Source organism: Citrus sinensis, chromosome 8 (assembly GCF_022201045.2).
Source record: "Citrus sinensis cultivar Valencia sweet orange chromosome 8, DVS_A1.0, whole genome shotgun sequence".
Taxonomy (NCBI): domain Eukaryota; kingdom Viridiplantae; phylum Streptophyta; class Magnoliopsida; order Sapindales; family Rutaceae; genus Citrus; species Citrus sinensis.
The window spans coordinates 24,787,989-24,813,690 of NC_068563.1; the positions used below are offsets into that span (position 1 = coordinate 24,787,989).

At 32.6% G+C, this 25,702-nt stretch overlaps 3 protein-coding genes across 5 annotated transcripts; all 3 read right to left on the minus strand.

Annotated features, from left to right (window-relative positions):
* Positions 1 to 7,392: 7,392 nt before the first annotated feature.
* LOC102609694 (uncharacterized) lies at positions 7,393 to 8,071 on the minus strand. Its single transcript, XM_006487878.3, has one exon. It carries the CDS (start codon positions 8,031 to 8,033, stop codon positions 7,545 to 7,547), a length of 489 nt encoding a protein of 162 aa, XP_006487941.1. The 5' UTR covers positions 8,034 to 8,071; the 3' UTR covers positions 7,393 to 7,544.
* A 1,571-nt stretch (positions 8,072 to 9,642) lies between these two features.
* Positions 9,643 to 14,866, minus strand: LOC102610012 (cell division protein FtsZ homolog 2-1, chloroplastic-like). 2 transcript variants are annotated; one of them, XM_015533272.3, is made up of 8 exons: positions 14,716 to 14,866; positions 13,828 to 14,509; positions 13,140 to 13,439; positions 12,196 to 12,286; positions 11,706 to 11,830; positions 11,302 to 11,394; positions 9,997 to 10,050; positions 9,643 to 9,878 (listed from the first exon to the last, which is right to left on the minus strand). In XM_015533272.3, the coding sequence occupies exons 2-8, from the start codon at positions 14,446 to 14,448 to the stop codon at positions 9,867 to 9,869; spliced, it is 1,296 nt and encodes a 431-aa protein (XP_015388758.1). In that variant the 5' UTR covers positions 14,449 to 14,509; positions 14,716 to 14,866; the 3' UTR covers positions 9,643 to 9,866. The 2 variants fall into 2 exon arrangements, with proteins under 2 accessions (XP_015388758.1, XP_006487942.1); XM_006487879.4 differs by having other exon boundaries at positions 9,643 to 9,922.
* A 1,478-nt stretch (positions 14,867 to 16,344) lies between these two features.
* On the minus strand, positions 16,345 to 20,228 carry LOC102610326 (transmembrane 9 superfamily member 5). 2 transcript variants are annotated; one of them, XM_006487880.4, is made up of 7 exons: positions 19,959 to 20,228; positions 19,824 to 19,864; positions 19,068 to 19,656; positions 18,839 to 18,970; positions 18,272 to 18,428; positions 17,693 to 18,177; positions 16,345 to 16,863 (listed from the first exon to the last, which is right to left on the minus strand). In XM_006487880.4, the coding sequence occupies exons 1-7, from the start codon at positions 20,108 to 20,110 to the stop codon at positions 16,647 to 16,649; spliced, it is 1,773 nt and encodes a 590-aa protein (XP_006487943.1). In that variant the 5' UTR covers positions 20,111 to 20,228; the 3' UTR covers positions 16,345 to 16,646. The 2 variants fall into 2 exon arrangements, with proteins under 2 accessions (XP_006487943.1, XP_015388759.1); XM_015533273.3 differs by lacking the exon at positions 19,959 to 20,228 and having other exon boundaries at positions 19,766 to 19,862.
* Between the last annotated feature and the right edge of the window lie 5,474 nt (positions 20,229 to 25,702).

Here is a 25,702-nt window from a genome sequence, read left to right on the forward strand (position 1 = left end):
AGTACTAAATTTTTCATCAAAATAATGTAAAATTATCCACAGGAACCTCCTTAGCTCAATCTAAGTATTTTCTGTTAAATAATACTACTGTTATATTTTTGTTTGAGATATTAGAGAAAACTAAGGAATGATTAGAAGTTAATAGTGCAACAATTTGGAATTTTGGCCTTTGATTAAGGAAATAGAAAAGTATTTCAGAAGTGCTTGTAGCCCTTTACAGGTTTTTTTCTTCTGTGGAGATTAAAAAAAAGATAAATAAATAAATCAAATGAAAAATATATAAACTACAGGTGAAATGTTGTTAGGAAATTTTGCAGTTTTTTTGGGAATACATAAAAATAACCAAAAAGATGAACAGAAAACAAGGAGAGAACACCAATCAGAAATAAGAAAGAAGGCATGCAGACTTGAATTACGTGGCCAACACTCATTATATAATAGACCAGCTGCGAAAGTGATAAACCCAGTTCCTTCTTTGCAGGGTTCGCGGTGGCTTGGCGTGTCCATGAGCTGATTATTGGGTTTACATGCACATAAAGAATTTGATTTAATCCAAATTAAAAAAAAAAAAAAGGGAGAGTAGAACTTTTAATACTTGTCTAAATTTTTATAATACCCCTTTTGAATGTTATTTTTTTAAAGTACGCTCAATTTAATTGATAAAATATAAACTTATATATTAATATTAATCATCAACCATAATTTGTTTTTCATTTTTTTTATAAATTACATATAAATTTTAAAATATTAAATTTATCTCAAACTTCTTTTTCTTCTTATTATATAATTTATATCTTCATAATCTAAATTCTTCTAATTTTCTCAAAAAAAAAATTAATTTTATAATCTTATTAATAATATATGCCACGTCAATCATGATACATACTATGTATCTCAATTGAATAATGATAAAGTTACATACATTTTGTATAAACCATGCGGCATGGTATGGATAGATCATTGAAATTATAAATAATAAAAATAAATTTGTGAGCCATTTCATTTTTTTATTTCATCAAAATAATATAAATTTTTTTTAACAAAAAGCTCATAAGCATAATTTAAGTATTTTCTGATAAATAATACTATTGTTACATTTTTGTATGAGATATTAAAGAAAACCAAGGAATAATTAAAAGTTAATAGTAAAATTTGGATGTCACAACAAAAGAGAAAATTGAATCTGAACCCCAAAGATTTGTGCGGCTAACACAGCCTGTGTAATTATATTTGATTTGGGTAGGCAGCTAACGCAGTTTTTATATAAAAAGGTACTGGTTTACTAGCATAGTAGCATGGTCGACAGTTGGGCTTAAATTTGAGCAAATTAGGCCCATAACCACTTTTTTAATCTGAACCGTTCGCACCCCTGTAAGCTTCTCATAAAATTATTTTTAAAAAATTCATAATTTTTACCCTGACAAAATTTAAAATATTATATATTTTAATTAAACTCCTATATAATGACCATCATTCTTATTGATCATCATATGATTTTCGAAAGTATTCCTAACTTAATTAAGAGTCTTCATTTCTTCTGTTAGTCATTATTTTTAATACTTTATTTCAAAATTTAATAGCACTACAGTAGTTTTTTTTTTTCCTCCAAAAGAATGACACAAGGGGGAAAAAAAAAAAAGAAAGAAAGACAAATGTTATGAATTTTGGTCAAGCAAATGGTCGTTGAAAAGCAAAAGAAGTTGAAGGAAATCGAGAGTAACTCGGTGAAAACGTTTTGTTCTAAAAGAATTTTGTTCTTACAGGATTTCTCGAGAAATAAAAATATAGAGTTATTGATGGAATTAAAGTGGGTGTTGATAAAAGTAGTGTAATCTACGTATGTATTCAATGGGTTGCATTTAGAAGAGGGGTTTCAAGAGATTTTCAAAAGGATACCAATACTTCAACTCTTTTTAATCCATATTTTTTAAAAAAAAAAATTGCATGGCTTTACAATAAAATTAACGTTAATATATTTTTTTTGAATACTAATTACACATCATATTATTGTATTTCACATTTATTTACAACTATTATTATAGCATACATTACACTGATATTTACAATAAGATATACATAATTAAAAATTATATTATTACATTAAATTCAATTAAATGCATAATTAGACAAATAACCTTTGCAGACGAAGGATGTCTCTACTCCACTCGCATTTCGCAAGAGAGAATGACTTATAAATATTTTAGCCCCCACAAAAGCATTGTGGACTTACATTTTTAACCACTACGTGAGGGCAGCAGCCCAACCACTTCGGCCAAAGGCCTAGTGGCAATTAACGTTAATATTAGGAAAAAAACATCTGATCTGAATTCCAACAATAAGCTTTGAGGATATAAGTTTGAGAATAAAAGAAAGTTTGAATTTACCTTCGATTATGTTTAGAATTATTTTTACTATTATTACTGATTCCTCGATTATAAGTTTGAGTTTTTGGGTCAAATGAGTTTATTTAACATAGTATTAGAACCAACATTTCAAGTTCAGTTTTCTTTTAAGGGTACAACTTGTTTCAGCTTGTCTATTAAGAATCGTGTTTAATATTATTACTGATCCGTTATTGGCTTATATCTGTCACCTTAACTTAGGATCAAAAGCGGTTCTCCAACAGTTTGTTTACATATGTTTATTAGGTTTGAAAATGTCTTTGTTAAAATGGGCTTTGAACCGATTTTTGCTGTCGCGTCCAGAGAGCAATAGACACGAGAGAAAACGAGATTGTTAGGAGATGAAGTGGGCTGGGTTCTGTTCACGTAGAATGGGCTTAATGTCCAAAACGACAAGAGTAGTGCCACTACCACCCCTCTCAAAGTCTCATAAAACCGATTTGTTGTGGGCTTGTGCGGTGCATCACATATTTAACCTTAATTGAAAATTACTTAACTTGTGAAACCATTAATTTAATTATTGGTTTTGTTTGATTGTCTCTCGTGAAAAATGGATTACATGTTTCTTGCCTTGAACTGCTCGTGGCTCCCACAAATTTTGGTGGGTAGATTAAAAAAAAAAAATAGCCCCTCTTTTTTGCTAAAATTAATGGTTTCACTTCACCCTTTATGTTCTAAAGCATATTAAAACATCCTTGATGAAAATTTAGATAAGGGAATTCATGGAGACTTTCAGAGAAATTAAACTTTAATGGAAACTAACTAGTTTAGTAGGTGCTTCATAAGTTATTATTTAATTTGTATGAGTTAATAATAAAAAAGTTAAGAACAGAATGTTGGAATCCATGCAAATGCGTTTGTTTTGCTATGCTAATTAATTAACTCACACGTCATGGGCACGAAACACTTTCTGCAACTACCCATGGATCTAAATTTTGCGGCAATTATAAACTAGCTTAAACAATCTACGCATGATTTTTTCACATAAAACTGAAGTTCTAAAGTGAAAAAATTAATAAGTATCGGTACTGGTAATACACTTTTTCATCAATATAATGAATAATTACCAACAAAAATCACATCCAACTCCGTCTTTTATTGAAAATTAATACAAACACTGCTCATCTTTTGTTTGAGATATTAGAGAAAACTAATAAGTAATAGCAAATTAATAGTACAACAATTTGGGTGTAGTTAACCATTTGGGTTTATCATTTATCAGTAAAGGAATATCAAAGAGTTCCAATACTCAGTAAACAAAGTTGGCAGCACATTGACATTTAATTAAATTCTTGAAAATTGAAATGCATTTCACTTTTGTTTGTCTCTATAATATTGTTGGAAAGAATTTCCTTCTATCATGTTCCCTTTCACTACACGAAAGTCTATCTCTAACCCAAGATCAATCAATGAATCAAACATCAATCACACAAATAATGAAAGATTCAATCTTTGAAGAATAAGAACAGTAAACAGAACAACCAACCCAAGAACACAGAGATTATAGTGGTTCAACACTTAAACAGTGCCTACATCCACTTGAGGAAGATTGCACTAATCAAGCTCAAAAATGTTACAAGATCATCAAGTGTGTACACAAAAAAACAAGAACAAGCTCTCTGTTCTATACACACTTTGATCTCTCACTGATAAGTCCCCCCAGAACACTCCAGAATTAGCTTATATAAACTGATCTGGGTTTGTTACATTAGCCGGCATTTTCCCTCCAAAACTAATGGCTTTTAACAGCTGTGCTTCACCTCCTTACTAAAGACTCCTCTAAATGACATTTAATTTTGCCGTTAAAACTGCTTATTTCTATACATGTGCTATACATGCAAATTTATTACCAGCTATTCATGTATAAAGAAAAAATTATATCATTGGGGCAATCTCATTTAGATGAATGACGACAAAATTATTTATTCAACACGTATTCAGTCAGATTTTTTCTCCAAAATAGGGTTATAATACTTTTTGTTTACAATCAGGGATTTTATACATTATTGCTTTCAGCATTATATATTACGCACTGATCTTCATCATTTATACATCACCATTATTTTCATTTCATTAGATATGAGTGACAGTAAGTCGATATCCTGGACATGGACGGAGTTGATCAATGCAGTACCGGATGCTGAAGAAGTATTATCCTCGATATTCAACGGGGAGAACTTGCAAGAGATCCAGTCTCAGCAGTCGCCACCACCTCCACTGCAAAATCAAAACACGATCAATGTTGGAGACCAAAATAGGGCTAAATTTATGAACGGATTAGGGTTTCCTAATTATTATTATTATTATTATTATTATTATCAGCCACAGTTGCCAACAGTAATATTACTGGAGGAAACTGAAGAGGAACAAAAGAAGAAAAAGATTTTAATTAAAAATAGAGCTTCAGCCGCAAGATCTCGAGCCAGGAAATTGGTAAATAATAATTTTGTTATAATTTAATTTTAATTTGTCAAAGTTATGTTATCATCATCGTGCATGCAGTAAAGTAATTAAAGTGTATATAATAGTGTACCATAATAGTGTACCAAGAGCAGTCTTTTTGTGTGCATATCTTCTGGGAGGTTAATTAATTTAATTAAGTTTCTTTGTTAATTATAAATATGCAGGAGCGTATTAAATTTCTGGAGGAGCAAGTGGAGACATTGAAAGAAGAGAATGCTAAATTGAAGAGAATAATACTTGTTAGTTATTAAATTCTTAAATTTATTAATTGTTATTCTTGATTCTCAAGTAGCATGCAATCTCATCTTAATTTGATTTTATCAGGAGGAAACACTGAGAAGGAGATGCCAAAAGGTAATTAAGATCATACTTTATCAAACTTTTGTATCGCGACGTTAACATATATTTAAGCAGCTAGCCGTTAATCAATGATAGAAAACTATTGTAAAATAACTCGATGTTCAAATGATCACTTAAGTTCAGCATCGCTCACTAACAAGAGCCAGTAATCAAAATATTTTAATTCCTGATTTAAATTATTGTTCATTGTAGACTTTATAGTATATGATTCTAATTAAGTGATAATTAATATTAATTAATAATATTTAATTATGCTTGTGATGAAAGTATTCCAATATATTATATATATATATATGTGTGCGCGCGCGCACGCGCATCAATGCTAATATTAATTATTAAGAGATTTTAATTATTCTCTTCACAAAAGGATTATTTTTTTTTCACATAATACTTATGAATGCATTTGTTGGCATTTACCTTGTTTTGGTTAACAGATACAAGTGGAAATGATCAAGGAGACGACTGCAAAGAAGTTAAAGGAACAAAGAAGGACCGTAAGCTCGTGATGGTGAAAAAAAAAATTATAAAAAAAAGAAGAAGAAACGCACAAGTCGTGTACTTGCAGCTTCACTATGTAATTTTAATCTGCATTTTGTGCATTATTTTAGATTTAATGTGTTTGAGTTGATTTGAGTTTGTCTACGTTACAATCGACTTTTCAAAGTTCAAACACCATATTAATACGTTAAGCTTTAATTTAATGATTTAAATTTAAATTTTTTGGTTAAACGATTAGTTAAACTGGTATAAATGAGTATCAGGAATCATTGAATTCATTTGTCTGTTTCAATCATAATTTAATAAAGTTTTCTTAATTTATTATTATAAAACAAGCAATTTTCTCTAGCTTCGGTCAGTATACGACATAAATTACAATCGTTGAACAAAAATTTGATGAACTAAGGTCCTCCAATTAGTATTCAGGTTGGAAAGTTATAGCACCAAAACATTTGATAAATATTAGCTGTCGTTGCTTGAAAATTAAGGGGTTGTTTATTTGTTTGTTTGTTTGTTTGTTTTTTTTTTACTGAATGACTTAATTGACTTAATTACAATTAGTTAAGTTTAAGTGATCCATTTATTTTTTCAACTTAACAAATATTTTCAATCATTAAGTTATTAAGCTAATATTTTACCTATTACTTAATTTAGAAAGTCCGAATAGCATCATTAAAAGATATTCTCCAAAATATGCTTATCTAATTATTTAAATTTCATCCGTACCTAAATAAGTTTAATAATTAGTATTTTTACCAATCTCTATAACTTATGATAATATAGTGGTAGATTATTATTGTTTTTATCTTTTATTTTATTTCGAATTAACATTATTTATCTTTATAATTTATAATGAATATTTTTCATAAAAAAAATCATAAACATCATTAAAATTGATTAACATATAGTAATTTAGAATATTAAAGAGTTGTATTCAATTGAGCATGATTGTGTTGTGATAATATATTATCTTATATATTTATGTTATTTGAGATGTTACTTATTGTTTAATATTTATAATTTATAAGGGCATAGATGTAAAAATGCTGATTTTCAGATTTTTTAAATTAAAAAATAAACAACTTGATACTATTTTTAGTGACTTAGACAAAAAAAAAAAAAACAAACTTATCATTCAGATTTAGACATTCAATTATATTCACTAATTGAAATATATATAGATTTCAGATAAAAAAAAAAATGCTACCTAAGTTAATTTGATCCAACACTTGTGTGATAAATAAAACCTATAATATCTTTATTATTTTTGTCAAAATTCTTATTTAAAAGTCATTTACTACGCACCATCAATTATTATTTCTTAGTTGTAGCATTTTTTTCTTTATAGTTGTGGCTTAAAATTTAACACCTTAGTACCAAATAAGAACTAACTGACGGAGCAGTTAAAATCAGCAACCACATATCTAGGGATCTAATTTCTGGACTATTACTGACAAATCATGGCAATTTTCTTACAAAATACTTCGATGTTAATATTTTTAATTAAAGAAATCATTTACTGAAATTAATTTCCTAATCATTTCACTTAAAATCTATATAAATTATAATAATAGTTTTGCATAGACCTTTTGCATCTTTCACCATCGTAATCTAATAATTTCAAAATACTCATAATTAAATTATAAGATCATGTGCACATAGCAGAAAATACAGCAATCTTCTTCCGAATCCTTATTTATTCTCCAAAATGACAAGAAGAAACTACAACGTTTATTATATATGATTAAAAAAAAAGCCAAAGAGATAATTAATAAGAATCTCTTTCTAATTTAAAGAAAAATAAACCACATAATTAAATAATTAACACCTACTTTCTATCCTCAGTTGCTGAAGAGAAGTAGTAGTGCTACTGGCTCTAGTGCTACCCCTATTATCAGCAACAAGTGCTTTGCGAGCAGAAGCAATTTTATTAGGAACCATTAAAGCCTCGAAAGCTGAACAATCAATCCAATTCTTAAGCAGACCCTCTTGACCCCATGTATCCGGTATCAAAACCCGACCCGCCACCTCTTCTCGGTGCCTCTTCAGCCTCTCACGTCCACCACCACCTTGGTCTTTATGTAATAAGTCTTCATTATTATTCTCGTCTTTCACGTGCATCTCTCTGGACTCCAAGATTGAGCCATGCAAACAAAGATCAGACGTGCCATTCGCCTTGTTCTTTTCTGCATGGATTCGTCGAACAGAAGAAGATGGTGAAGAATTTTTTATAACGTTATCATTCATGTTATTGGTTTGATCTTCTTCTTTGGTGAGTGATGACGATGATGAGAAGTGGGGATGCTTCATTGCGTGGGGATATGGGCAATGAGAAGCAATGTGAGGTTCGAATGGGATTTTATATTGGATAAATAGTTTTTCAGTCTCTTAAGTTTAAGATAATTATACATTCAGGCTTATATTTTTAAAAATTACTCAAAACGTCTATATTGCGTATCTGTTAGCGTTAAAACCTGCTGACTTTGTTTTGTTTCCAAGTTATATGAGTCAAGAATACTATTTTACTACCACTAGACTTTAACCTAGTGATTAGAACTCATACCACACAATTGTGAGGTCATAGATTCGAGCCCCCACAATGGTTTAATTTTTTTCCTCAATTTGAGTAAAGACAGTTTTCTCCCGACGTCCCTCGAATATTGAAGAGGGTAAAAATCTGGACGGACTTCATAAGAATTGATGTAAACTAGTCTTAATAATAGTCTGATTTGTAAATATCAGTTGTAATATCATGTAATATTAGTTATACTCTTGAACAATAGTCTCGTGTAATAAAAAAAAAAAGAATACTACTTTACCTTTTAAAAAAGAAAAAAAAATTAGATCCAACAAAGTATGAAATCAATGTTACATGTGTTTTGGATAATTTTAAAAAATTAGAGACTAATTGGTAATCGATCCAAACCCTAAGGACGGCAGAGTAAATTTTCCCTCATATAACATATACATTCTGGTAGAACGTGAAGAATGGGTGGGGGAATTAGAATACACGTCAAGGGGTTTTGCGTGGGGAAATAATGCGTGGGGAAGAATGGGCCTACGTTTATAGCTTGGCATTGCATTCAGTATTGTGTGGTCTTTAGTTGTTGTTTGGGGAGGCTTTAAATGCTTTTTTAGAAATTAGAAGTTAAGGAATGAGAAGTGGACATAAATGTTTTGAGTGGGAAGTGTGTGATTTTGGTTTATAAAATGAATGGTTTTGACCAATTGGGTTGGTGGATTTGATTTTGAGGCGGCCTTGAATCTTCTTAATTGAGGTGGAAGAGGCAGCACCTAGTATTCGAATTCATGGGTGCAAAGATGTGGACAAAGTGCATTTTGAAGAGAGATATTTTGGGACGATGAATATTCTTTTTCATTATTAATATGTGTTTTTTTTAAATAAGATATAATTGAATATTAAAATAAGTTATTAATGTGTTTTTTTGTCATTATTAATATATTTTTTTAAATAAGATATAATTTAATATAAAAAGAAGAGATTTAGAGGTTCGAATTTCACTTACACGAGTAAGAAAAAAAATTTTGAATTGGTAAAAAACTATAAAAAATAAAAGTTCATATAAAACCCAACTCGGCTTCAAAAAATGATGAAAAAACTTATCCTTCTCTCAAATGCTGTCACATTTAATCATCTTAATTAGGTTTTCAAAATTATTATAAAGTTCAAAAGATTGGGTAAAAATCACTTTTGAGTTTTTCTTTGAAAAAGATTATCAAACACTCTTCTAAATTTGGACTTCTTCATTTATTTTTGCAAACAAGAGGAAAACTAATTAGCAATAAACTTATTCCAAAAGAACATCTTTACCTGAGGAACCATAAGAGAGAGCACAACTTTTATTCAACAATTCCCGGAGAGCAAATGTTCAAATCAGACATGAACTTGGATAACATAGATCATCAATACGCTGCTTGCCAATAAAATTTATACTGGAAGTCAAGTTTGCGAGGAACTCAAAAAAGAGGTGAAAACGTTTTAAGAAAAAAGAAAAGAAAAGTATAAACTGATGTACACATTTCCAAGAAACAAAATCAAATGTAAAATGTCAAGCTCTTGGATGGTAAATGTGCGGCCTCTGCCTTAAGAACTCGGGAATCTCTACTGAACCACTACCTGAGTTAGAGGAACGTCTACTCATACCAAGGGACACATCATTATGCGAAAGGTGGGTTCCCTGCTACATTTTCACATATCAAAAGGACAAACAAAATGATAATTGACTCAGAGATATAGACCGAGTAGACGTACCTTCCCTTCGAGTTTATCTCCTTTGAATCCAGTGGCAATCAGAGTTATGCTCACCTAAAAAGCAAACGAAGACACATCTTTCGAGCTGTCAAACTCTTAAAAGAAGTTTTATCTCCTTACATTACTAGGCAAATCAGAAACTGAATATCATCTTTTAGGGGTAATAATGTGTAAGCTAGACTTATAAGACAAACCTTGATATTTGACTATTAGTTACTGCCAAGATTTATATTTATGAGAAACAATAAAATATCAAACTCAGATTAACAAAGAAAAGGAGAAAGGCAATGCATTCAGTGTACATAACAGCCCAAAGTTCTGTATACTGATTTGATGATGAGAATGAGTTCGCTAAAAATTTTGATTAGCGGGCAATAAGAAACTTATAACTAGCATGCCTTAAGTTTCCTACATGACAAATGATATTCTAATTAAAAACGACGCTTTTTTTTTAACCTAAGGCTAATCAAGTGGAAATTTAGTGGAAAATAGACTCCGGAATTAAAAAAACTTAAAATTGTAGCGTCCCTATGTATCCAAGCATTGTTACTCATCATAATTATTGTGGACGTAGGAGCATAATACTACTGTTTGGGTGACCTCAAGTCTTGTATGCTTGAAATCCCAAACATGACTCAGATTTTTTATATGTTTGTCTTCTGTTTTTGTGTATACGTGACAAGCTCATCCGGTATTAATCTTGCATGTTCAGGGGGTGGTTAGAGCTTAATACTATTGTTTGCACTTGCCTAATGCCTACTAGTTTAAGAATTGAGTCAAGCAGTAGCTTAACAGTGGTAAACGCATGATTATAAATTTTTACTTTTGAAAAATCAAAAGACTTTTCAGGATAGCACCTAGTATGAAACAAAGGCAACACAAGTTATACCAATCGCATACCAAATACAAAAATACTATTTGTATCCACAATTGACATTAAGCATGCAAGCATGAGACAGAAAAAGAGAAAAAATAAAGCTTAGTAAATCCAAAAGTAATCATGTACTGATTTAGGGAGGCTTTTAATGTCATTAGCCTATCTGATTGCATGACATATTATGGATCCTTCAGAATTTCTTATTGTATTTAGATAAGCAGAAATATCCAAAATTCAGGTTGTTAGAGCTCATGATCAGTGTCTTTTTCTATCCATTCATTTTATTAATTGATAAAGCAGCAAGGTGACAATGAGATATTTCCATTTGTAGAGCTAAGATTCTTTTTTCAAAGTTTCTATCTAAGAGCTGAATACTACTAAAAAAATACATGTGATGCTTGTGTTATTTTTGGCTCTATCCAACTTACTTGATTACTTAGTGATTTATCTATCACTGCTCCAAATATCAAATTTGCACTGGGATCTACAAGGTCATATATAACCTCTGCTGCAGTATTCACCTGCAAGAAATTTGACATGTCAATTAGAAGACAAAGGCATGTGGTCACAGCAAGCTGAAGCAAATCTTATGATGAAAGCATATCGTAAATGGTAAACAAGAGAGTTATCCAAGGATAAGCAGAGAGCACTGGTAACCACATATTATTTTTTATGTGGAACAAATGTCAATCTTATGGGACAATACCGAACCATAAAATTGCTCTCAATAGAAAAGAAAATGGAAAAATAGAAAAAAGACATTCCACAAAATTTGTAGGTGCGACACAAACAATGGTTTGAACCAGAATATTATAAATAAGAACAGGCCTACCTCAAATAAAGTTAAATCAGTTCCACCGGTTATATTCCACACAATGCCAGTAGCTGTCTCGATTCCAATATCTAATAAAGGTGATTGGATGGCATTCAATGCAGCATCTCTTGCCCTACTCTTTCCTGTAAATCATCAAAGTTCACAATCACTGCAAGTATTTTGAGCAGCATTAATTTCTCATTCTTGGGTCAGAATTTCTCAACAAATGATTAACATATTAAGCAGCACACCATGAAAGAGGCAGACTTATTGGGAAGAAGGCTAACGGTTATAATGCAACCAATTTCCAATTCTCATCCACCACTCACTTCAAACACTAAGCCATTGGATTAAATCTAATCTACAAGAATAACATTTGCTGAAAATTAACTGTACTATTCTTTACTATTCTTTCACCTTTTCAGAATCTAATAATTTCTGTTCCTTCAGGGAAAATGAAAAAATTAATAAGCCCAGAACATTAAGAGATTGGGAATTTCAAGCTCACCAGTTGCAGTTCCTATTCCCATGAGGGAAGAACCTGCATCCTTCATAATAGCTCGAACGTCAGCAAAATCAACATTAACAAGGCCTGGAATCTGCAGTCAATAAAATTCACTACAATTAAAAGAGGATAAACTTACAGATGCTGAATATAGCTCATCAGAAATCCAATTGACAGAAGGATAGTTGAAAAGAAGGTCATTGGCATTACGAGATCATTGGAGGTTCATAATCCAAAAGAACTACCATGATCACATCCTTTAGGGACCTGAATACATATCTTTCCTCATATTTGATGGAAAATGAAATTGGTTATGTATGGCATCTTCAAGGCAGCCCACTCAAGGTACATAGCTGTATTAGCATTTATTGGAAGTACATGAAGTTGTGCAAGGTCAAACTTAGCATCTAATATCATGATATGACCAGATTACTGCTTCAGAAAAAGCAGTACAATCAATGTGACACATTGCACAAAAAATTAGGTTGACCTAAATCATTTATAATCACTTAGTTAGAAACAAAGACTACAGAATAAACTATATAAGGCGGCAGTAGATATGCAGCCAGATAAAATACAAAGACTACAGAATAAACTATATAAGGAGGCAGTAGATATGCAGCCAGATAAAATACCTAGGGAACTAATGTGTAGCTTTTGACTCTTGAGACAATTTAAAATGCACTGAAACATTTGAAACGCTTTCCTATCTTATGAGGAACTGTTAAATCAATGAGCAAAATTGCTCGGTATTTCATACAATTTGTATATATTGAAACCAAAATATTAAACATAGAAGCTAGAAAAGGCTAGTATTTTACCTTAAAGCTATTCTAATTAAATCATCTATATTTTTTAAAATAGAACAGTTAGATTCACATGCAATTGGGAAGCCCAATAAGATGTTATTAATTATGATCCCACAAATTTCTTTAAGCATTCCATACCGTAATTATATCAGAGATACCACGAACACCATGACGAAGTGTATCATCAGCCAAATTAAATGCCTCAGTTACTGGCGTGGACTGTGAAACTGCAGTCAACAATTTGTCATTTGGAATAACAATCAGTGTATCAACGTTATTCCTCAGATTTGCGACTCCTTCCTGAGCTTGAATGGCTCGCCTTCTACCCTCAAAACAGAATGGAACTGTAGCAATACCAACAGTCAAGATACCCATGGATTTTGCAATGCCTGCAATTACAGGAGCAGCACCAGTACCAGTACCTCCACCCATCCCAGCCTAAGATTTGACGCCATAAGTAAGACAATGTACCAAAACAAATAGCATACCACCCAATTAAAAGGATTCAAAAGGATAAGATGTGACATAGTAGCAGCAGTGCATCAATTTCTACAGTTTCATGGTGGCCACACGGCCACAGGTTATGAAGCCCTCATACTGACACTAGCTGAAAAAGATTCAAAATTTACCCTTGAACCAGATCTGTGGTACGTTCCTATGAAACCCAAGCCTTATGCACAAAAGCTGGCCAGTAACATCTATCTAATTATACAGTCAATGGGCACCAAATACTAATGGGAATTTAAGTTGAAAAGCTACTTCGGTTGCACATGAAAGGAATATATATTGTCATCCTTTAAATTAAGGAAACAGAACTTGAACTTACTGTCACAAAGATCATGTCTGCGCCAGAAATTGCCTCCTCAATTGCCACCTTGCTCTCATTGGCAGCATTCATGCCTACACTCGGGTTCCCACCTGCACCAAGCCCCCTAGTCAATTCACATCCAATTTGCAAACGGTTCTCTGGGATCACTGGTGACACCTTCATGGCCTGAGCATCCGTGTTAACAATCCAAAACTCCACACCCGTCATTGAACTCTCAATCATTCGATTAACAGCATTAGACCCACCACCCCCTACGCCAATAACTTTGATCTTGGCTTCATTGTTGTTATTTGGAACCGAAGATTGTCTCAAGCTCTCACTGACACTTTCGCCAAGCCCCTCTTTCATAGAACCAAACAACACGTTGGTCCCATCACCACTGAGCATCGAAACTTCAGGGTGTAAATCCAGAAAAGGATCTTTACTATGATTCGGACTGACATTGTGAGCTTTAGCGGAACATTTAAACCGCGGAAAATCTTTAACATTCCTTAGGCATGCACCCCATGAATCACTTCTATAGTCCAAAATCTTAACCAAACTGGCTCCACTAATTTGAGTCTCCTTTGATATGCAAGTATGGGATGGAGAAAAACAAGTTGATATGCAAGTTGCCATATCAAAGAGTAAAATGTAAATATTGAAACTTACAATTCAATGCACATTACTCTTGCTGTTCCTGGTCATGACAAACACAAGACAAATTATTGATTGAACAGATATGTCAACAGTAGTGTCAAAAACAATTATTTAAAAAAATTAACGCATTTAGGGAGAAAAAAAAATCGACAAACCCAATAGAAAATCAAGAATTGAAGGGTAATTAGTTATAAGAAATATCCACATTCTAAAGAAAATAACAAAGTTTGTATCAAGGAAAAGTACCTCTCAAGAATAATACTGCTGTCAAACAGTCAAAGAAGTTAAAGAACAGTGGAAAAAAGAAAGTGCAAAATAGATTATTGCGGCGTGCAAAGATTAAACCAAAGGAAGAGAGGTAAGATTTGTCATTTGACCAACTTGTTGATTTTAACTGAAAAATCTGCCAAAATCATTAACTTGGAGAAAATGATCGTTGCACCAGTCGTTGGATTTTAATGAATCTACTCATTTAAGGGATCCCATATCTTACATGCATGTAAGATACATGCCTCTCACATAAATAGTGTGTGGGTCCCACATATACACTATTCATGTGAGAGGCATGTATCTTACATGCATGTAAGATAGAGTTTGCCCTCATTTAAATGAATCTAAATGCAACAGTGGACTACCTATTAGGGGTCCACGAATCTGACACGATTTCCCTTTTTTCAAATTTTTTTGAGAAAAAAAAATGATAATTGTCAATCCCATGTTTTGTACTTTTATTTTGAAGAAGGGTAATTTTTAAAAACTTCCCCTGAAGTTTGGGTTTGTTGCAAGTAGATGGTGAGAATTGATTTATTTATAAAAAATTTCCTACCATCAGTTAAGTTTAACATTGACCGTTAGTTGACCATGCAAAGACAATATTACCTTTAACAATAGTTTGTAAACGAAAATAACTAAAAAAAATCAAAATTATTGATGCAAAAAGCACAAACTCTATTTTTGTGCAAACCCCTGAAGTTTGGGTTTGTTGCAAGTAGATGGTGAGAATTGATTTATTTATAAAAAATTTCCTACCATCAGTTAAGTTTAACATTGACCGTTAGTTGACCATGCAAAGACAATATTACCTTTAACAATAGTTTGTAAACGAAAATAACTAAAAAAAATCAAAATTATTGATGCAAAAAGCACAAACTCTATTTTTTGACAATTTTATCCTTGTAAATTCTAAAAATTTACAATATCATAGGTAAAGATTATGACTATTTTATTTTTAAATTTTTAATTTTATCTTTTTTGTAGGAATTTTAAGGAAATATCAATAATTTAAAGAAGATTTTTTAATTTTTTAATTTAAACTTTTTTATAGGAACTTTAAGAAAATATCAATAATTTAAAAAGGATAAAATAGCTAATAATTTTGGTTTTTTTTTAGTTATTTCCGTTTATAAACTATTGTTAAGGGTAATATTGTCTTTGCACGGTCAACTAACGGTCAATGTTAAACTTAACTTACGGTAGGGGATTTTTTACAAATAAATCAATTCTCGCCATCTATTTGCAATAAGCCCAAACCTCAGGGGAGGTTTTTAAAAATTACCCTTTTGAAGAATGAATTAAGATAAAAAAAGCAAGTGAGAACCCTCCTCATGGATTAAGGTTTCAGGGAAGTGTTTCTTTATTACTAAAATTATTTGTGTAGTTTGTTATATCACCTATTTATTTTGTTAAATTTATGACAAAATATAAGAAATATATACCACCCTTTAATTTGATTTAATTAATATTATGACTTCTCATATTTTTAGAAGTGAAATAAGAAGCAAGGGAAATGGGAAGAGCTAGCACATTGCTGAATATTTTATGAACCGCCTGCTTGTGATTTGAGTCTTGGTAATTTGGTATCACCCAAAAAATGGATTGTTTGATTGCTGATATCTCATTTGCTTTAACTTGATTGCACTAACACAAATAAGCAAATCAAAATTGAAATTTTCAAGTCCAGCAAGACAACATAATGCCTACTCTTCATGCACTCCTGTGCTGAACATTTTCGATGATTCAGAGTCATTCTTTCAATTTCCTCAATGACAGGGTAGATCATAGATGCAAGTCTCAGTTGATTCCCCCTTCCTTTTCATGGTGTGGGTGGAAGAATTGGAAACTCGGAAGGAATGAGAGAGAGATAAATAAGACTTTACCGGTAAGTATCATTTCCATTCTCATTCACTTTTAACAACACGGTAAATGCGGCGAACAAATATCATGGAAGCACGAAAACTGACGGAACCGAGAATCAGAAAGAAAGCGTAGCACATGGCCACATTATAGCCAAGAAAGAAAGATAGCTGCAAGAAACCGCTCATATTTGACCTGAAATAGAAGTAGATGCTATATGCAAACATAAAAATGGCTGTTGAGCCCCCCCGAAAGACAGATCTGCACCAAAGAGACAAAAGAATTTATTAATATGCAGCAATGCAAGGAAAGAGGGAGAGGTCCTGCACATCTGTTTCTCACTGAAGGAAAATCATTAATCTCATATCACTTAACCCATCAAAAGATCTGTTTGTTCGGATCTTTCAGTCCTGTTCTAAAGTTGAACAATTCCAGAATGATATTGATATAGACTGGGTACGCTCAATTTCTGATTCGACAATATAAATAGTTCAATAACATACCATAGAGACAATAGAGTCACAATGACACAAGAATCATGGCCAATTTCTGATCTGTTTGTACTAGTTTTTATATTAGAGACTTCGTTGAAAATTTTAATGGCATTTTCCTGTTACCCACAGTGAATGGAAAAACAAAATTGTGCCTTTACACACCCATGCAGCTGCTTCCTATATAGTAGATAATCATGTTGTCCATTTACATCATTAGAGGAAAAACTTCAAGAACAAACACAGGCCTGACGAAATTTTAAAACACTTCAGTTTAATATCTGCCCATTTGCATTGTAAATCATGGACAATACATTCATTCCTCAACTATAACCATTAAGGATGTAGAAATGTTCACATTTTGTATTTAACCTTCTTCCTAAAAAGCTTAAGCTTCAACTGAATCAATTAAGAATTACACATTCAGTAATAGACTAACACTATCTCATAGCTGTCAAAAAAAGTCTGAGATCACCACAAAGGTGATGAAAGTGCAAGTCAGTAACATCTGAAACAAACAAGCACTCATATCTACCTACTGCGTATGTATTTGTGAAGGTGTGTGAACGTGTACAAATAAATGTTGCAAAAGCCCATACCTCCACCACCATTCGTGGTCCTCCACAGACAGCTGAATGTATGTCAAACCGATGCTCAAAATGGCAGTAAGCACAAGAAGGATGATAAACATGACAAACAAGATGCCTGGAAGAGTAAATATTTTATAGCCCCACAAGCTTGCGTATAAGTGGTGTAACTCAAGGGCAATTATACTAAAAGATAAGAGGCCCACAATAAACATCTGACAAGGTGATTTTTGGTACCAAGGCAACGGCAGAATCTCTCTGGGGTATCTGTTTAAAGCGCTAGGAGCTTGAAATTCGGACCTAAACCAGTACCCAATTCTCCCTCCCAAGGCAAGCAATGGGACAGCAAAAAGCATGTAAATGAAAACAATCACCATAATGGTGCCAAATGGAAGTGCAGCTGTAGCCCCATAAGATACAGCAACTGTGTTAAGGATAAGCACCGTCACAGTCAATGGGCCCAAATACAAAATCCCAGCCAGAAAAACACTCCTTTCCTGAAAATTTGCATTGCTTATACCACTCAGTCAGGTGAAAAACAGAAGGAGAAAAAGAATGACGTACGCTTGAAAATTACAATGAAGAAATTACCCATCCAGCATCAGAAAACTGATTGTGGAAAGAAGAAGTAATGTACCCAGCAACTACTGATGTCAGAGAGTATAATAAGAGAAAGGAAGTGCTCAGCAGTCCACGATTGTACGGATAAAGGATGCCAAGAAATGCCAGCACAAATAAGATACAAACACTGTAGGAACAAGATTCAACATTGAGAAAATAAGTTAATACAAGAAAACTTAAACACAAAAAGGTACTTATTCCATAATGCATAGTAATTTTATAGGGATGCATAACTACTTAAAAGTTACAAACAAATTTCCCTTCGCAAAATGTTTAGCTTTCCAAATTCCGAGAGAAAATGACAATCGTCTCCATTAACAACCTAATTTGGAATGCCACAACTATGATGATAATTATCAGTAAGGAAAATGAAGGAGATAAAATTCAATTCAATCAACTTATGCAAAGAAGTCAGGTTCTGTAAGCTGGATTGACAAGTATGGAAGCATTGAAATGTTGATGAGACAACATAGGATTATACGAAGCTATAAAAAATTTAAAAAAGTACAAAGGAGAATAATGGTTTCAAGAAGTTACATGGTCAGCAGTTGATTACCCACACCCATGACAGCAGAGAACAAGGAAATGTTTTGAGGGTATCTGAACACATCACCATGAATGTATTTCCAACCAACCTCCTTATCTTCTTCTTCATCTCCACTAGAGCATCTGCAATGTATAGGAAGAACATGAGGTCAACAATAGACAAAAAGTGCTATAAGGTTAACTCGAGTTCATGAATAACTATAATATCACAGTGTATTACTTCCTCAGATCATTCTTCAGACGCCGCAAAATAAGCAAAATAAGCAATCCCATCAAAAGCAAAATGAAAACAATCGAGTTGATAAATGAGAACCAATGAATCTTGTGAAGGGTTGGCAGTGATGAAGCTCTCGAGTATTTATCCATTCTGGTTTCAAACTGAGCTGAGGTTTCACTCCAGACAATCGAATAAGTAAACTTAACATTGATCTCAATGTCATCCGTTATATCCACCGCACTAGTTGGGTCACTAAAAGCACGAATTTCTACAACCTGATCGCCGTTATATAAAGCATCAAACTGCACATTTGTGAATAGATAATACTTATTCCCCTTCTCACTGAGCACCAAGCTCCCATCTTCAATTTTCCCAATATAACCCCAGATTGGGAGATCGTCATAGTACATTTGGAAGTAAAAATCATCAGCAACAGCCTTTCTAAACTTGGCAACTTCATCGACCTTGAGCTTCTTCGAACAAAGGGTAACCCCAGTCTTGGCTTCCAAGAATTTCAACTCATACAAAGCACTCGCCAGACGATCACCATTCAGCACTTCCCCAAGAGTCTCCTTCTTCCATTTTATTGGCTCTGCAAGTCAAAATAACCAGGACTCAATACTATAATTAAAAGCCATTTAAATTTCAAAATTTTATACTGGCACACCTAATTTATTTTAAAAAATTACTCAAAATCCAACCTTTTTCTGAAAAAGTCATATAACAATAACATTAATTTCTGTGTACCTAGAGGCTAACCTGGGCGGCAAAATGGCAAGTCATAATATTGATACGTCTCACTGCAAAAAATCAGCAATTAAAAAAATTTAAAATTTGTTGAGAATTGATGATCTGTGATAGAAATTAACCGTGTTTCAATGTGAAGGAGATGACCTGGGATTGTTGAGTGGTCCCACTTTGTTGACGAGCAAGGGGACGAGATCTCCTGCATTGTAGCGATGATCGTGCGGTGACGATGTGGCGGATCGCGATGAGACAGCTAGGATTAGGATTGTGAAGAGAATTTTAAATGATTTTTGAGTCATTTTTATTTTTTTTATAGTGTTGTGGAGATTTGAAGCTGTTTGAAATTAGACAGTTTTCGTTTAGTCCTATATCAGTGTCATCGAATTCAAGCTTCAACTCTCTCCCACTGCTAACCAGGCCGTTTTGGTTGAAACTACGTCGTTTTCAGTATTGCTAAGGCTCTGTTCGATAATGATATAATTGGTCGAGCATGTTCATTTTTGGGAAATTTACGAAAATAACCATAAAATTTTTATTATTTTTTGAATTAACCCTCTCAACTTTTTTCTATCAACATTAGCTAAACACACGCTTTTCTCCCCAAATTACCCTTCTTTACAAACGAAAAGAAACTTGGTGCGACAGGCCCAAGTCTTGGTGCGACAGGCACCTGTCGCACTAAGCTTTGGTGCGACAGGCACCTGTCGCACTAAGCTTTGGTGCGACAGGCACCTGTCGCACCAAACTTTGGTGCGACAGGCAACCTGTCGCACCATGCCTTGGTGCAACAGGCACCTGTCGCACCATGCCTTGGTGCGACAGGCACCTGTCGCACCAAGCTTCGTGCGACAGGTTGCCTTCTTCTACCTCAGTATTTGTTTGTTTTCGCCAGTCCTTTCGTCTTTGTTCGTCTCTTCTTATTCGTATGTAATATCTTCTTCTACCTCAGATCGAATCTCATCCGACAACCCAAACAACAAAACAAAATCAGCTTTTTAATTCTCTAAAATCCAATTTCGGAATTCAAATTCCCCGGGATTTTCCATCAAAAGCCACGTTGCGAAATGCTAGGCGGGCTGTACGGATACCTACCTCCACCCTCCGATGAGGACAAACCCACCAACACGACCACCACTGTCTGGTCAATTTTCGCGCCACCACAAACCATCCTCAAGCCCCAATCCAAACCCAAAACCACCCAAAATTCTCTCCCGACTAGACCCCATTCCTCACCTGCAATCGCACCTTCCCCCGACGACGTGGTAGCGCTGCCGCAACCGGCATTGGTCGACGTGACTTCGACCGTAATCGAGGAGCACGACCCCGCTAGACCGAACGATTACGAGGATTATAGGAGAGAGAAGAAGAAGAAAGAGGTGGATGTTGAAATTAATAGAGAACTGGAGAGAAGAAGGCAAGAGGAAGAGGAAAGGGAGATGAGAGAGAAGGGTAATTTGGTCTCAACGGTTCTTTTATGGCTAATGTTGATAGAAATTTGTTTGAGGGGTTAAGATGAAAAAAACTAAAATTTTTATGGTTATTAGTGTAAATTTCCCTTCATTTTTGCCAATCGAATGAAATGTATAAAAAAATTTCCTCGTTAACGGTTTACAAAAACAGCCATGACATTTTGCATGAAATTTTTCTCTACTGAAACCATCCGAGTTAATATTTTTGGTCAAAATCAAATTAAAATTGGGCCACGGGCCCATCATCTTCTAACACTTTGGGCGAAACGTGTAAACATACTTTTTCTCCTTGACTATTTATAAAAACAACATTAATAATTAGCGTGCAATTTTGTTTACTGAAATTAATATTTTTTTTGGTTAAAATCAAACCAAAATCAAGCGATGGCCCATGATCCAGGATAAGAGATGTGCTATTGCCTAAAAAAAAAAAACAATGAATTCAGTTTATGGTCAAATATATATCATTTTCCTTAAACAAATTATTGGCTCAAGATTTAAATGCACATTGAGATGTTGGGACTCAATTCCTTCTTTGGAAGTGAAAAAATTATCTTCTCATCATTCAAGATGAAATAAACATTCTTCTAATATTATATGAGAATAAAAATTAGAGTTGTGTTATAGTAAAATTATTACGGATTCTAATTGTAATATATATGTATTAAAAAAAGTATATTATTTTCCTCACAAAAATTCGGTGGACTATGACTAAAGGGAACACCCAAATTTGTTGCCCGACCCGAGCGCACCTTTTAAAATACCGAGCGCGCTATTAAGAAAGGATTAAAAAATGAGCGCTGCTAGGTATCGAGAGGGATGAGAAAATGATGAGAGAAACGGCAGCAACTCCTCTCGTCCCTCTCACTCATTAAAACATTAAAAAAAATTTTTTTAAAAAAATAAAACATGCTTTCACTTTCCTCAACTTTCACTTTCCTCTCTCTCTCACGCAAGCTTCACTCTTCACTTTCCTCTCTCACGCAAATCACTATCTTCTCAATTGTTCACGGCCTCCCTCTCCAGCCAGAGCAACTGTCCACGACCTCCTCCCTCTCCAGCCAACAACCGGTCACGGCCTCCTCCCTTTCCAGCTAGCAACCAGCAACTGCTCACGGCCTCTCCAGGCAGACTTTCACGAATTGCTCACGGCCTCCTCCCTCTCCAGCTAGCAATATGTTTAAAGTCTATGTTATAGGCAATGAATAAAATAGACTAATGAATTAAACATTTTAGTTTAATTTATTATTTTATGATGTTGTTAATGTAGAATGAGGAGGTTGATTTTGTGTAATTAAATTGAGATAATGCATTGCCATTTTGTTAATTTGTTTCCATTTGTAAGAGTAAACATTGTGTTGTGTACCCTATATTTTCTTTTTCATTGGGATTCTTTTTGGTCTTTGCAAACCAATAAATGAAGCAATTTATGCTTAAAGAGCTGCAGTCTGCAGAATATATGCAATGATGACTATTTCATATAAATGTCACCGGAGGCAACAAGCCATAAGAAAATGTAAGCAACTTACTTGAACCCTTAATCAAAATTATTTTCTTAAAAACTGATAACAACAATGGAAAACTTATGAGGTGAGACAACTTAGAAGCCTATTCCTGGCTCAGACAACTTAGAAGCACCCATCCAAGACCCCAAGAGTATTCATAATATCCTCTATCTTTACCAAACATAACGTATATATCGAGAACAAATGTGACTGAGTGTAAAATATTAGTAGCACAAGCAACGTTGAGTTGGTGAATACTGATAGAAAGGCTGGATATCATCAAATGTGCCACAACGGCCAAATTCCAAAGATCAGCAACGGAGTGAACTGTAGGTGAAACCATGATCATTGCTATATACTTATTCTTCCAAGTAGCTAGCATGGCTGCCATGTTATTCTTTCTTTAAATTTGATTCAGTCTTAAGTCTTTGTATCATGTGGAATTTGGGCCCGTTCGTCTTTCTTTATGTTCTAAGAGGAAGATGTACATGGACAATAAGTTTCTTTGATATAGAAAACATAGACTTTGAAAAAAATTCCCATTGTGCCTTCTATAATGGGTAATGCAGTCTATAAAATAGACTTTAAATTCCCGTGAGGGAGAGAGGAGCGTGAGGGAGAGAGAAGCGTGAGGGAGACAGAACCGTGAGCGGTTGCTGGCTGGTCAGGCAAGCCGGAAGCCATGAGGGAGAGAGGAGCGTGAAAGAGAGAGGAAAATCAGGGTTGAAGATAAGTTGATAAGATTTCGCTCTGCACGCAGCGATAAAGCAGTATTTCTTTATTCATTCTTTTATTATTTTAATATTTTAGGTAGTGAGTGGAACGAGAAGCGAAACGGCAGCAGAGAATGCCGTTTCTCTCGTCATTCTCTCGTTCCTCTCGCTCCTTAGCATTTCCCTTAAAAAATTAATAAAACAAATATAAAAATTAGCACTTCATTTGACAAAAAATAAATATCCACAGGTGATTAAACTTAAATTTATTTATTTTTAAATGTTTCAATCTGCTAATAACACATATCATTTATGTGCTGAAAATATAGACGATATTTCAGGTTACACAAATATTTTCAACAGATCTTATATTTGATATCTATATATATATATATATATATATATGTATATATATATATATATATATATATATATATATATATATATATATATATATATATATATATAAAGCTAGGACTTGAGGGGGTGATGTGGCATCATCATTTTGCTTCTTTGTATATTCTCTATTATCTAATAAATAGAGAATTTTTTTTTAAATTTGACTTTTTATCTTCTCATAATTAATTTGATTGTATTTAACTCATTTAATAAATAGTAACTTTATTAATATATATCATTCCTCATCTTTTTATATTTTCTATTATCTAAAATATCTAAAATATTGGTGGATATTCTTTGTACTTTTTTTCTTTTTCTATTTAAATTCAACAATATGTAATCATTAATAATAATTAATTATAAGTCTTTTGAAACATTTATTTATTTTATTTTGCTAGCAATTAAACTTTAGTGGTTTAAAATACATGAATTAATTAATATAGGAAGAGAGGTTCTCTCATTTATAAAGCTAGAACTTGAGGAGGTGATGTGGCATCACCATTTTGCTTCTTGTATATTCTCTATTATCTAATAAATAGAGATTTTTTTTTAAATTTGACTTTTTATCTTCTCATAATTAATTTGATTGTATTTAACTCATTTAATAAATAGTAACTTTATTAATATATATCATTCCTCATCTTTTTATATTTTCTATTATCTAAAATATCTAAAATATTGGTGGATATTCTTTGTACTTTTTTTCTTTTTCTATTTAAATTCAACAATATGTAATCATTAATAATAATTAATTATAAGTCTTTTGAAACATTTATTTATTTTATTCTGCTAGCAATTAAACTTTAGTGGTTTAAAATACATGAATTAATTAATATAGGAAGAGAGGTTCTCTCATTTATAAAGCTAGAACTTGAGGAGGTGATGTGGCATCACCATTTTGCTTCTTTGTATATTCTCTATTATCTAATAAATAGATAGTTTTTTTTTAGATTTGCCTTTTCATCTTCTCATAATTAATTTGATTGTATTTAACTCATTTAATAAATAGTAACTTTATTAATATATATCATTTCTCATCTTTTTATATTTTCTATTATCTAAAATATCTAAAATATTGGTGGATATTCTTTGTACTTTTTTTCTCTTTCTATTTAAATTCAATAATATGTAATCATTAATAATAATTAATTATAAGTCTTTTGAAACATTTATTTATTTTATTATGCTAGCAATTAAACTTTAGTGGCTTAAAATACATGAATTAATTAACATATGAAGAGAGGTTCTTTCATTTATAAAGCTAGGACTTGAGGAGGTGATGTGACATCACCATTTCTCATCTTTGTATATTCTCTATTATCTAATAAATAGAGAAATTTTCTTTTAGATTTGACTTTTCATCTTCTCATATTTAATTTGATTGTTATTACACAATAACAATTATGTAAAGATTTTAATGAAGCATATTCTTTGTAATGAACATCAAAGGGGGAGTGTTATGAATTTATTAAAATAAATGTAGATGATCATAACATATATCTCTTAGTCTCCCAACTATCTCCTATTAGCAACCTTTAGCTTCTCTATAACTCTCACTATCTCACAAGGAATTATGATTCATAATTTTTCATTAATTCAATGGAGTGATTAATTTTTCATCTTCTCATCTTTTTATATTTTCTATTATCTAAAATATCTAAAATATTGGTGGATATTCTTTGTACTTTTTTTCTCTTTCTATTTAAATTTAACAATATGTAATCATTAATAATAATTAATTATAAGTTTTTTGAAATATTATACTAGCAATTAAACTTTAGTGGCTTAAAATACATGAATTAATT

Bases quoted from the DNA above. Each gene is read 5' to 3' on its own strand.
- LOC102610326 (XM_006487880.4), bottom strand. From the start codon at position 20,110: ATGACTCAAAAATCATTTAAAATTCTCTTCACAATCCTAATCCTAGCT. The intron at 19,865-19,958 runs GTCATCTCCTTC...GATTTTTTGCAG, and splicing joins GGACCACTCAACAATCCCAG to TGAGACGTATCAATATTATG. The intron at 18,971-19,067 runs GTAATACACTGT...TATACATTGCAG, and splicing joins CTGAAGAATGATCTGAGGAA to ATGCTCTAGTGGAGATGAAG.
- LOC102609694 (XM_006487878.3), bottom strand. From the start codon at position 8,033: ATGAAGCATCCCCACTTCTCATCATCGTCATCACTCACCAAAGAAGAA.
- LOC102610012 (XM_006487879.4), bottom strand. From the start codon at position 14,448: ATGGCAACTTGCATATCAACTTGTTTTTCTCCATCCCATACTTGCATA. The intron at 13,440-13,827 runs GTAAGTTCAAGT...GTCAAATCTTAG, and splicing joins CAGACATGATCTTTGTGACA to GCTGGGATGGGTGGAGGTAC. The intron at 10,051-11,301 runs GTAAGTTGGATA...TTTGCTTTTTAG, and splicing joins ATAAATCACTAAGTAATCAA to GTGAGCATAACTCTGATTGC.